The 13,635-nt window shown below is 38.8% G+C and overlaps 1 protein-coding gene across 1 annotated transcript in view; it reads right to left on the bottom strand.

Annotated features, from left to right (window-relative positions):
* The window catches only part of CSMD1 (CUB and Sushi multiple domains 1), a 3,127,153-nt gene that overhangs the window by 17,703 nt on the left and 3,095,815 nt on the right, over window positions 1-13,635 (bottom strand). The window contains 2 exon segments of the mRNA XM_053711946.1: window positions 8,047-8,176; window positions 12,423-12,510. Of these exon segments, the coding sequence (XP_053567921.1) occupies window positions 8,047-8,176; window positions 12,423-12,510 (218 nt within the window).

Below are 13,635 nucleotides of genomic sequence, written 5' to 3' on the forward strand. Positions count from 1 at the left end.
GAGGCAGAGTCCATGGTGGAAAGGATGACATGTCCACCAGATCTGCATACCAAGTCCTGTGTGGCCACGCAGGTGCTATCAAAATCATTGATGCTCTCTCCTGCTTGACCTTGGCAATCAGACGAGGGAGCAGAGGAAACAGTGGAAACACATAAGCCAGGTTGAAGGACCAAGGCGCTGCTAGAGCATCTATCAGCGCTGCCTTGGGATCCCTGGACCTGGATCCGTAACAAGGAAGCTTGGCGTTCTGGCGAGATGCCATGAGATCCAGTTCTGGTTTGCCCCAACGTTGAATCAACTGTGCAAACACCTCCGGATGGAGCTCCCACTCCCCCGGATGAAAAGTCTGTCGACTTAGAAAATCCGCCTCCCAGTTCTCTACTCCTGGGATATGGATAATTGATAGGTGGCAAGAGTGAATCTCTGCCCAAAGAATTATCTTTAAAACCTCCAACGTCGCTATGGAACTCCTTGTTCCCCCTTGATGGTTGATGTAAGCTACAGTCGTGATGTTGTCCGACTGAAATCTGATGAACTTCACTGCCGCTAGCTGAGGCCAAGCCTGAAGAGCATTGAATATCGCTCTTAGTTCCAGAATGTTTATCGGAAGGAGAGCCTCCTCCTGAGTCCATGACCCCTGAGCCTTCAGAGAGTTCCAGACTGCCCCCCAGCCCAGAAGGCTGGCATCTGTTGTTACTATTGTCCAATCTGGCCTGTGGAAGGTCATACCTTTGGACAGATGGACTCGAGATAGCCACCAGAGAAGCAAATCCCTAGTTTCTTGATCCAGATTTAGTAGAGGGGAAAAATCTGTGTAATCCCCATTCCACTGACTGAGCATGCAGTGTTGCAGCGGTCTGAGATGTAGGCGGGCAAATGGAACTATGTCCATTGCCGCTACCATTAAGCCGATTACTTCCATACACTGAGCCACCGAAAGGCGAGAAGTAGAATAAAGAACACGGCAGGAATTTAGAAGTTTTGATAACCTGGCATCTGTCAGGTAAATCCTCATTTCTACAGAATCTATCAGAGTTCCCAGGAAGGAAACTCTTGTGAGAGGGGATAGAGAACTCTTCTTTTCATTCACTTTCCACCCATGAGACCTCAGGAATGCCAGAACAATGTCCGTATGGGACTTGGCAATTTGGAAATTCGACTCCTCTATCAGAATGTCATCTAAGTAAGGGGCTACTGCTATGCCCCACGGCCTTAGAACCGCCAGAAGTGACCCCAGAACCTTCGTAAAGTTTCTTGGTGCAGTAGCTAACCCAAAGGGAAGAGCTACAAACTGGTAATGCCTGTCTAGGAAGGCAAACCTGAGAAACTGATGATGATCTTTGTGTATCGGAATGTGAAGATAAGAATCCTTTAAGTCCACAGTAGTCATGTATTGACCCTCCTGGATCATAGGTAGGATGATAGCTTGAAAGATGGGACCCTGAGAAATTTGTTTAGGATCTTGAGATCTAAGATTGGTCTGAAGGTTCCCTCTTTCTTGGGAACCACAAATGGATTTGAATAGAATCCTTGCCCCTGTTCCTCCTTTGGAACTGGGTGGATCACTCCCATAACTAGGAGGTCTTGAACACAATGTAAGAATGCCTCTCTCTGTATCTGGTCTGCAGATAATTGTGAAAGGTGAAATCTTCCTTTTGAGGAAGAAGCTTTAAAGTCCAAAAGATATCCCTGGGACACAATTTCCAACGCCCAGGGATCCTGGACATCTCTTGCCCAAGCCTGGACGAAGAGAAAAAATCTGCCCCCTACTAGATTAGTTACCGGATCGGGGGCCAATCTTTCATGCTGTCTTAGAGATGGCAGCAGGCTTCTTGGCCTGTTTACCTTTGTTCCAAGCCTGGTTAGGTCTCCAGACCGGCTTAGACTGGGCAAAATTTCCCTCTTGTTTTGTATTAGAGGAAGATGATGCCGCGCTCGTCTTAAAGTTTCGAAAGGCAAGAAAATTAGTTTGTTTGGTCCTTAATTTGTTAGACCTATCCTGAGGAAGGGCATGACCTTTTCCTCCAGTAATATCAGAAATGATCTCCTTCAGTCCAGGCCCGAATAGGGTCTGCCCCTTGAAGGGAATATTGAGAAACTTAGACTTTGAAGTAACGTCAGCTGACCAGGATTTAAGCCATAGCGTCCTACGCGCCTGAATAGCAAAACCTGAGTTCTTAGCCGTTAGTTTAGTTAAATGAACAACGGCGTCAGAAACAAATGAATTGGCTAGCTTAAGCGCTTTAAGCTTGTCAAGTATATCATCCTAATGGAGTTTCTACTTGTAAGGCCTCTTCCAGAGACTCAAACCAGAAGGCCGCAGCAGCAGTGACCGGGGCAATGCATGCAAGAGGCTGGAGAATAAACCTTGTTGAATAAACATTTTCTTAAGGTAACCCTCTAACTTTTTATCCAATGGATCTAGGAAAGCACAACTGTCCTCGACGGGGATAGTTGTACGCTTAGCTAAGGTAGAAACTGCTCCCTCCACCTTAGGGACTGTTTGCCATAAGTTCCGTGTAGCGGCATCTATTGGAAACATTTTCTTAAAAATAGGAGGGGGAGAGAACGGTACACCTGGTCTATCCCATTCGTTAGTAATAATTTCTGAAAACCTTTTAGGTATTGGAAAAACATCAGTGTAAACAGGCACTGCATAGTATTTATCCAATCTACACAATTTCTCTGGCACTATAATGGTGTCACAGTCATCCAGAGTAGCTAAAACCTCCCTGAGCAACATGCAGAGGTGTTCAAGCTTAAATTTAAATGTTGACATATCAGAATCAGGTTGAAGCATCTTCCCTGAGTCAGAAAAATCACCCACAGAAAGAAGCTCTCCTGACTCGGCTTCTGCATATTGTGAGGGGATATCAGACATAGCTACTAAAGCGTCAGAGTGCTCTGTATTTTTTTCTAGCCCCAGAGCTGTCTCGCTTTCCTTGTAACCCTGGTAGTTTGGACAATACCGCTGTAAGGGTATGATCCATAATGTCTTGTAAAGTAAACGCCATGGGCACACTAGATGTACTTGGCGCCTCTTAAGCGGGAGTCCCTTGAGCGGGAGTCAAAGGTTCTGACACGTGGGGCGAGTTAGTCAGCATAACTTATATAAACGTTTTTCAACAGTCACAACAAACTGCTCTGCTGTGGCCCTACCTGCCTATATAACGACTTTGAAAGGCACAAAAACCCATTAGAGAGGTCCTAAGTGTTCAGGGGACTCCTTGAGGGAAACTGGATGTCTCAAGCTGCAAAATCTAATGCGCATTTAGGCGCGAAAATAGGCCCCTCCCAACCTGTATTCACAGTGAGAGGGCATAACAAAACTATCCCTAGGCAAAATCTAGCCAGCCATGTGGAAAAAACTGGGCCCCAATAAAGTTTTATCACCTGTATGTATAAAAAAAAAATGTTTATTTTTCAGTAATGTGAGAAAGTAATAAGAATATTACCTTTTACAGCAAGCGAGATACTAGTCATTATTAAATCACTGTAATCGGGCATACCTTAAATAAATCCGGTATTAACAGCATTTTCTAGCATATTCATTTCTCTAGAAAAATTTAATCTGCACATACCTCATAGCAGGAGACCCTGCACGCCATTCCCCCAGCTGAAGTTACCTCTCTCTTCAGTTATGTGTGAGAACAGCAATGGATCTTAGTTAAAACCTGCTAAGATCATCAAAGACCACAGGCAGACTCTTCTTCTACTTTCTGCCTGAGGCTAAAATAGTACAACTCCGGTACCATTTGAAAATAACAAACTTTTGATTGAAGAAAAACTAAATAAAAACACCACATCTCTCTAGCTACTTCCTTTCTTGTCGAGAGCTGCAAAAGAATGACTGGGAGTGGCAGTTAGAGGAGGAGCTATATAGACAGCTCTTCTGTGGGTGATCCTCTTGCAGCTTCCTGTTGGGAAGGAGAATATCCCACAAGTAATGGATGATCCGTGGACTGGATACACCTTACAAGAGAAATAATAAAATGCCCTACCCTTAAAAGGGCTTTTTGCGGGGCATTGCCCCAAAGTAATCAGCTCTTTTACCTGTAAATAAAAATACAACCCCCCCAACATTAAAACCCACCACCCACATACCCCTACTCTAACCCACCCAAACCCCCCTTAAATACACCTAACACTAACCCCTTGAAGATCTCCCTACCTTGAGTCGTATTCACCGAGCCGACCTGAATTCCTTATCCAAGCGGAGCAAGAAGATGTCCTCCATCCGGTAGAAGTCTTCATCAAAGCGGGGCAAGAAGAGGTCCTCCATCCGGTAGAAGTATTCATCCAAGCGGGGTCTTCTATCTTCATCCATCCGGAGCCATCTTCCAGCCAGCCGACGCGGAGCCATCCTCTTCAACCGACGGACTAACGACAAATGACGGTTCCTTTAAGGGACGTCATCCAAGATGGCGTCCCTCGAATTCCGATTGGCTGATAGGATTCTATCAGCCAATCGGAATTAAGATAAGAAAAATCTGATTGGCTGATTCAATCAGCCAATCAGATTAAAGTTTAATCCGATTGGTTGATCCAATCAGCCAATCGGATTGACCTCGCATTCTATTGGCTGATCGGAACAGCCAATTGAATGCGAGGTCCATCCTATTGGCTGATTAGATCAGCCAATCGGATTGAACTTCAATCTGATTGGCTGATGGAATCAGCTAATCAGATTTCTCCTACCTTAATCCCGATTGGCTGATAGAATCCTATCAGCCAATCGGAATTCGAGGGACGCCATCTTGGATGACGTCCCTTAAAGGAACCTTCATTCGTCGTTAGTCCGTCAGTTGAAGAGGATGGCTCCACGTCGGCTGGATGGAAGATGGCTCCGCTCCGGATGGATGAAGATAGAAGATGCCGCATGGATGAATACTTCTACTGGATGGAGGACCTCTTCTTGCCCCGCTTGGATGAAGACTTCTACCAGATGGAGGACATCTTCTTGCTCCGCTTGGATGAAGAATTCGGCTCGGCTGGGTGAAGACGACTCAAGGTAGGGAGATTTTCAGGGGGTTAGTGTTAGGTTTATTTAAGGGGGGTTTGGGTGGGTTAGAGTAGGGGTGTGTGGGTTTTAATGTTGGGGGGGTTGTATTTTTTTACAGGTAAAAGAGCTGATTACTTTGGGGCAATGCCCCGCAAAAAGCCCTTTTAAGGGCTGGTAAAAGAGTTGATTATTTTGTAATTTAGAATAGGGTAGGGCATTTTATTATTTTGGGGGGCTTTTTTATTTCATTAGGGGGCTTAGATTAGGTGTAATTAGTTTAAACTTCTTGTAATGTTTTTTTTATTTTCTGTAATTTGTGTGTGTGTTTGTTTGTTTTTGTATTATAGTTTAGTTTATTTAATTGTATTTTAGTAAAGCTAATTGTAGGTAATTTATTTAATTAATTTATTAATAGTGTAGTGTTAGGTGTATTTGTAACTTAGGTTAGGATTTATTTTACAGGGAATTTTGTAATTATTTTAACTAGGTTATTAACTATTTAATAGCTATTGTACCTAGTTAAAATAAATACAAAGTTGCCTGTAAAATAAATATTAATCCTAAAATAGCTACAATGTAACTATTAGTTATATTGTAGCTATATTAGGGTTTATTTTATAGGTAAGTATTTAGTTTTAAATAGGAAAAATTTATTTAATGATAGTAAATTTATTTAGATTAAAGGGACAGTAAACCTTAATTCTGCACATAGTGCAGAATTATATAACATTATATTAGCCAAACTTTGTAAATCATAATATTCCCTTTTTATTTTGTAAAAATACCGCTGTTTTACAGACCCGCTAATGTGCAGAATTATATAACATTATTTTTAAGGTTTACTGACCCTTTAATTTTAATTATATTTAACTTAGGGGGGTATTAGGGTTAGGGTTAGACTTAGGTTTAGGGGTTAATAACTTTATTATAGTAGCGGCGATGTTGCGGGCGGGAGATTAGGGGTTAATAATTGTAAGTAGGTGGCGGCGATGTTAGGGAGGGCAAATTAGGGGTTAATGCAATTTATTATAGTGTTTGCAAGGCAGGAGTGCGGCGGTTTAGGGGTTAATACATTTATTATAGTGGCGGCGAGGTCCGGTCAGCAGATTAGGGGTTAAAAATTGTAGGTAGGTGGCGGCGACATTGGGGGGCAGATTAGGGGTTAATAAATATAATGTAGATGTCGGCGATGTTAGGGGCAGCAGATTAGGGGTTCATAGGTATAATGTAGGTGGCGGCGATGTCCGGTCGGCAGATTAGGGGTTAAAAAAAATTATTATAGGGTTTGCGATGTGGGGGGGCCTCGGTTTAGGGGTTCATAGGTAGTTTATGGGTGTTATTGTACTTTATAGCAAAGTAGTTAAGAGCTTTATGTTCCCGCATTAGCCCATAAAGCTGTTAAAGGGACAGTCTACACCAGAATTGTTATTGTTTTAAAAGATAGATAATCCCTTTTTTAACCATTCCCCAGTTTTACATAACCAACACAGTTATATTTATATATTTTTTACCTCTGTGATTATCTTGTATCTGAGCCTCTGCAAACTGCCCCTTTTTCAGTTCTTTTGACAGACTTGCAGTTTAGCCAATAAGTGATAGCTCCCAGGTAACTTCACGTGCATGAGCATAGTGTTATCTATATAAAATTCATGAACTAACACCCTCTAGTGGTGAAAGACCTGTTAAAATGCATTCTTAAGAGGCGGCCTTCAAGGTCTAAGAAATTAGCGATAAAAGTAAATTGGAAAATTGATTAAAATTACATGCCCTATCTGAATCATGAAAGTAATTTTTTGGACTAGACTGTCCCTTTAACTACTGGCTTTTGACGGCTAACGCCAAACTCTAAATCTAGGCGATTATTTTTACCATTGGGTACATCACAGAGTTACACTATATATTGTTTTCTCTTTTTTCACTTTCAGGATTTTTCCAAGGCCATCGGATTTGATCACATCACTCACTTTACATATCCTTTATATTTCGAATATATTATAGATCTTGGGTCTTTTATTGAAAACGTTATTATATTTTATTGTCTTTTTTTACATCTGCTATCCCATTTATTTTCACTAGGTGGTTTGCCGTGTATGTACGCATGAAAACGAGGCTTCCATTGAAGCCTATGGAAGCGCGTTCTGGTGAGCGCTTGACTTCTGAAAATGAGACTACCATTGAAGCCTATGGAACCTCTTTCTTGTGAGCGCTTGGCTTGCAGGCAATGCAAAAACAAGGTCACATTTGCATTGTGATGCACTTGTAATAGCAGCGCACATTTATGTGTTCTGATTTTAGCTCCACTCTTAATCTAGCCCATATTAGGCTGTAACCAAATATATTTTCAAATGTTTCAAAAGTATTTCATATTTTGCAATTATGCACCATTTGACAGAAAAGTTATTATCAGTAAATAACACATAATGGGGTCAATTTACTAATGTGCGAGCGGACATGATGCGATGTAGCGTATCATGTCTGCTGCACATCGATAAATGCCGACGGCATTTATCATTGCACCAGCAGTTCTTGTTAACTGCTGTTGCAATACCGCCCCCTGCAAATTTGCGCTAGCAGGGGTGTCAATCAACCTGATCGGAGGTTATGGAGCAGGCGGACAGGATATGGAGCAATGGTCTTTAGACCCCATAAGATATGTCTAAGATATAAGACCCCATAAGACATGTCTACTCATGGAACTAAAAATAAATAAAACATAAAAATGTTAAAAAAAAACTATTTTTACATTTATGTAAAGTTAGCCCATGAAGAGAGAAACCAGTAATTACTAAAGAGCAACTTGTAAATAATTATATTAATTAAATTATCAGATATAAAAAGCCACAAAGCAATGCTTATTATCACTACCAATAGAAAAAGTATCCATATTCTTGGGAAATAAGTTTATGATAAGTGAAGGACTCACTGTAGATGTCAAATAGAGAGTTTGGAGCAGTTGCTTAATAAATTAAAGTGCAAGCATACTGTAGTACATTTGAGCTTAATAAAGAAACAGACGTAGTTATCATAAGTAACTGTCACCTTACCTGTGTTTGTAAAGGTAAAATGCAAACCCTGATAATATCAGGGCGAAAAATGGTACTAAGATTGCAGCTGCAACAGAACTGCTGTTTGTGCCATAGTGGTTATTGGAAGAACCATTTTTACTTTGCAATCCTATAAAAAGGGGAAAAAAAACAAAAAAACAGTTGTTAGTATTATTTGGTGTCATACTAATATGTAGCAAGATCAGATGCTGTATTGTGAACTATGGATGAAGTATAAGTTATATATCTTTTTTTTTTTAACAATAAAACCTTAAATATAATAATTAAACTTTTACATGCAAGTTGTATGGAGCACTAGCATCAAGTACTTTGTTAAATGGACAGTGAACTGTTAAATTGGCTTCCCCTTGAGGTGTTTGTAGCTGGTTGCAGAGTGTAAAATCGTTTTAAATTTGTTTCTTAAAGGTATAGTTTTGTAAATCAAATGTCTGCTAATAAAACCAAACAAAAGGACTGAGCTTGCAAGGGGAGCAGATCTGTATATTACACAAATCCTCCATATTTTTTCTGTCACTTTATACAAATTGAAACCAGAATTTTGAGAGAACAATGGAAAATTGTATTATGTCTCTTTCACACTCAGCACTGTGAGATTTTTTTAAAAAACTTATTTACCCAGCTTTTGTATAACCAGTACTTAAAGATCCATGATACCCAAATGTTGAAACACTTGAAAGTGATACAGCATAACTGTAAAAAAGTTGACCAGAAAATATCAGCTGAGCATCTCTATGTAAAAAAAGAAAGATATTTTACCTCAAAATGTCCTAAGTATTCACACCTCATCGCAAAGGACTTTAAGCGGCAAATCAGTATGACTGTCCCGGGACAGGCAAGGGAGTGAGCCTCGTGCACACTCGTGTTATTTACCTATTCAGTTTAAGGAAGTTTACTATGAAATCTCATGAGAGTTAAGTGAAATCTCATGAGATCACAGTAAAAGAGTTCATGACCTCTGCACAGTTGATGCTGATTGGCTGCAGTTCATTTCTTCATTTTATTTTTTTACCTGCAGCTGGACAGCAGCTGAAGTATAACTTTTTACACAGGACTTACTCTGGTAAACTGAGGTAAAATATCTTGCTTTTTTACATAGAGATGCTCAGGTGATATTTTCCTGTCAGCTTTTTTTGCCCCCACAACGTCGCCGCCAGCTACCTACACTTATTAACCCCTAATCTGCCGACCGCAAAGCGCCGCCACCTACGTTATCCTTATGTACCCCTAATCTGCTGCCCCTAATACCGCCGACCCCTATATTATATTTATTAACCTGCCGGCGAAGGGTAGACACACGCTGATCCGTTCAGTGTAGCGCGCGTGCAGCCCCGGACATCTAAGGGCATCACAGATCTGTTATTGCTCGATCTCGCGTGGCTGAACGCCACTTGTCCCTCTAAGAAGTTGGACGCCTCTGAATGCTAGCCAATCAGGGAAATGCTGTCTGAGTACATATTGAGCAAGCAATGCCTTTAGTCCTTGCTTTAGCTTTGGAGTCTTTCCTGTTCCTGCTTGTTGCTGGATTTCCTGCTGGAAACATTGGCTAAGTTTGGATTCTTGCTGCCTGCCTTTGAACCTTGGACTGTGCTAACCTTGTCTTTGCATTTGGCACAATAATTACTATTGTTTGGACTTTCCCTGTTGCAGTTTAACATCTCGAGTACCTTATTGCCAGCTGTGCCTATTTTTTTATCCTGTCTCCAGCACTGTCTATGCTGCTGCTTGCAACTTGTATTTCCTTCGCTTGGCCCAAAAGCAAGCATTTAATTTGCTTTGCCCAGGAGCATCATTTCCTTTGTTTTGCCCAGAAGTGGGTACTGCAGTCCTTGGCCCTGAAGTGGATATTCCAGAACTTGGTTCTTGTCTGTCTAAACTTGCACATAAACATTAGCTATACTGGTTTGTACAGTTTTTTCTGTTTACCTGTTTTCAAGTATAAACTATTTCAGGTCATTACTTGCTATTTGCCTATGAAACTTTCTCCTAATAAACTGGACTGTTAAATATACTTGAGTCTCAAGTCTATTGCTAGGCAATCTGCCCAGTTTTCTGTTGACCCTGCCATAGGGCTCCATCCTGTTATATAGGCCAGAATCATGACAGGTGGGGATACAACAGGCAAAAATAACTTTCTTAAATTACAAAATAAATGTAAATTAATTTTTTGTAAACAGGTTAATACACTACAACAGGTAAAATTGATCATTAGGAACACATTAAAAGGGAGAGAGAAAATCAAAATACATTGCCCCTTATTTTTTTTTTGTTACTTGGGATATTTTTGTAAGGACTTTTTTAATGTGCTAGGACCAGCAGCCCCTATATGCATTTAACCCCACAACCACCACAACACCATAGCCCCTGGTGCTAAAACCTCCTACCTACTATTATTAACCGTAAACTACAATAACACCCTATCATTATTAAACCCTAAATCACAACAACCACCACTGAAATAATCACCTGTCACAAAAACTCCTTACTCAATATAAACCATCAGTAAAAATAGTTAACCCAAATAAGATGTTCAATTTGTATTTGATGATTTGAAATTAATCAAACAATATGAATAAAAAAATGGCTGAAACAGATGTATAAATGCTGAAGAATATGCAGCACACTGAGCTGCACTGGATCCACATTTTGGATGTTGGACAAAAATAGAATGGGTGTTTTTCTTCTTCGTTTTAGTAAATATAGTACTTGTTTGTAATAGTATTTTTTTACTAACATTATAATAGTAACATTTTTTAGGTTGAAGGTCTAAGTTTAGGGATAATTTTAGCTGGGGGGTCCTAGTTTAGAGCTTTGTTTGGGTTGCAGAGTCTTGTATTTAGTAGGTCCACAGTGGGGTTCTTACTGTAGGTGTCAGTTTAGGCTAGCGGTCATTTTTGGTTGGATTTATTAGTAGCTTATGGGTTAATAGTAGAACAATTCACAGTTAGGGGATAATGATGAAGGGGATTATGGATAGGTTTTTGACAGTTTAGGGGTTAATACTGGAGGGCTTTTGTTTTAAAGTTATTGTAGTTATGAGGTTAGGAGCAGAGTGTTTCTTTAATGTTTGAGGTTGTGGTGTTTATTAGGTTAATAGCAGAGACTTTGCATTTTTTTATTTATTTTTTAACCTAAATTCCCTCCTGTAATTCTTTGATGTTTGATAAAATTGAAAATTTTCCATCTGATCATTAGAAAATGCCTTACATACTGAACTTACAAGATATATATTTCTAATGCATATATGGATAAGTAAATGTGTAATTAAAGGGCTACAATAGTCAAAAAATTACATACTCTATTTTTAACACCTTTGACCCTGCAATGAATGCTGCTGGTTTCAAGCTGTACTTCTACTGTGTGTTTAACCCTTTTGAAGGGGTTAAACACACAGTTAAGTATAAGCTATAGTCTTAAAATGACATACTGTAACAAAATAAAGTATGCAATTTTATGACTATTTAGGCCTTTTAAAACTTATATTTCAATATGGAATGGTTAAATAAAAAAGATATCTCCTTCTCCTAATTGGCCTTAACTGTATCAGATCATTGATAGCCCGATCATGGAAAACCCCAGATGCCCCTACAACACTAGAAAGAGTAACAGAACTCCTAGGTCTAGAGGAATATGGATACCTTAAACGTAATAAGATAGCACTCTTTCAGGAAGTTAAGTTTCACTGGGAGGAATCTCTCAGCTGCTCAGTGTCAGATCACAGCCCCAACATTCCACCTAATCCCAGCACATTCAATCCGACACAATATAACAGAAACACTGGATGCAGAGAAGCCCCTCGCCCTGGAGCCTGACCTTGACCTCCTTTCCCCATAATCTTAACATGTACTTCTCCCTACCCAAACTCTTTACCAATCCTCTCCTCAATATACGCTGCCAGCTCGTTACTCAGGATGCTGACTTTACCTGTTTTATTGTCATGTGTTTCATCTAACTATTGTGGCCACTATACAATATACTAATGGACTTTTAAGTGAAGAGAAGCCATTTACAAACCAATATGTTTACAATCTTGTGCTGTGAGATTCCTTTTTGGTACATATATGAGCAGTCTTTATATAAACACTGATATACTATGATCAATAATGTGAGTAATAGTTATATACTGTTGAATGTTAATTGTTATAATCATTTAACTTCAACTTGACAAAAGGTTCTGCTTACTATGAAACATAAAAACTAAAATTAATGCATTGAGATTTTGCACAATTTGGAAAAGGGTCTTTGAATGATAAAACATGTTTTAATTCATTTTTTGTATGGTATCCATAAAAAAAAACCATCTTTTGAAATAGCAAAACTTTTTTTTAAATAAATAAATAAAAAAGATCAATTCTTACTTTGTCTTTGAAAGATAAATTTTCCAAAATCAATTGCTTGTATGTCACCTTGGAAGGTAAAAACTCCCTTTTCTCTTTCAGATGATACCTGCATCACCAAAAACAAAAACAAATAGCAAATAGTGTGTTAAGTTAATTAAACATGTTCAATAATAGGACTGGACCAAAATAGTTATGAATTTATAAACATATACTACATATTTTACATATGGTAAATTTGTTTAATTATTTATTTGGTGTAACTAGGAGCCTTTTTGACCCTGCAAAATGTAAAGGAACATGAAATCCAGACATACAATTTTAGTGACTTAGATAAAGAAGGTAGTAAAAAAAATATATATTTTTTTCTAGTTTCATTCTATTATCAGCTTTACTTCATTTAATTGATATCCTTTGTTGAAACACTGTTGTCATAGAGTACTTAAGACGTGTGCCTGATACTGATCCTACCTATGTATGCTAGATAACAAAGAAGAGAACTAAGTCAATTTGATTATAGAAGGAAATTGAAACGTTTGTAAAATTGACTTATGCATTTAAATAATTAAACTTTAATTTTGACTGTCATGTTCCTTTAAATGGACATTAAACATTTTTTTTTATTTGTGTAAAATTTCTGCTTTGTCCCATACTCCCTAGAGAGAGCAAAATGCAAAATATGTAGCCTTTTTTTCAAAATGCCGCAAATTGCCTAAACCAGCTATTTGATGTGCAGCATTTGCAAGTTACAGAATTAGCTCTTTGCCCTTGTTTTTATTATTTTCAAAATGTTTATGAACAGAACAGGAAGGCATGATAAAGCATAGTAAAATGCAGCATTGGTGTAGAAACAATAATTAATACATTAGAACTTTATACTTTAAAGTAACAGGCCCTGATATTCAACGATTCTCCAGTTTGGAGATAAATTATAGTTCAGACTTCACAAAGGCTGAACTCACTGAAATTTCAAAAGAAAAAGGGTGGAACTCTCCAGCACGACGAGAGTTCTCTCATTTATGTATGTGAAGCAGAGACAAGTCTGGTGCACTGGGTTATATGAGTTTTGATACACTTACAATTTGTGCATTGTATTTTATATTACTATACATTTCAGATCAGGTCCTTTCATTATTATTGCATTTAAGCTTTGCACTTTCTTATTAATATTTTAATACATTTAAATAGTGATCTATCTGTGATTTTACACATTCTGATTATTCGAAAGGTTCTG

This window comes from Bombina bombina, chromosome 4, assembly GCF_027579735.1.
Source record: "Bombina bombina isolate aBomBom1 chromosome 4, aBomBom1.pri, whole genome shotgun sequence".
NCBI lineage: Eukaryota > Metazoa > Chordata > Amphibia > Anura > Bombinatoridae > Bombina > Bombina bombina.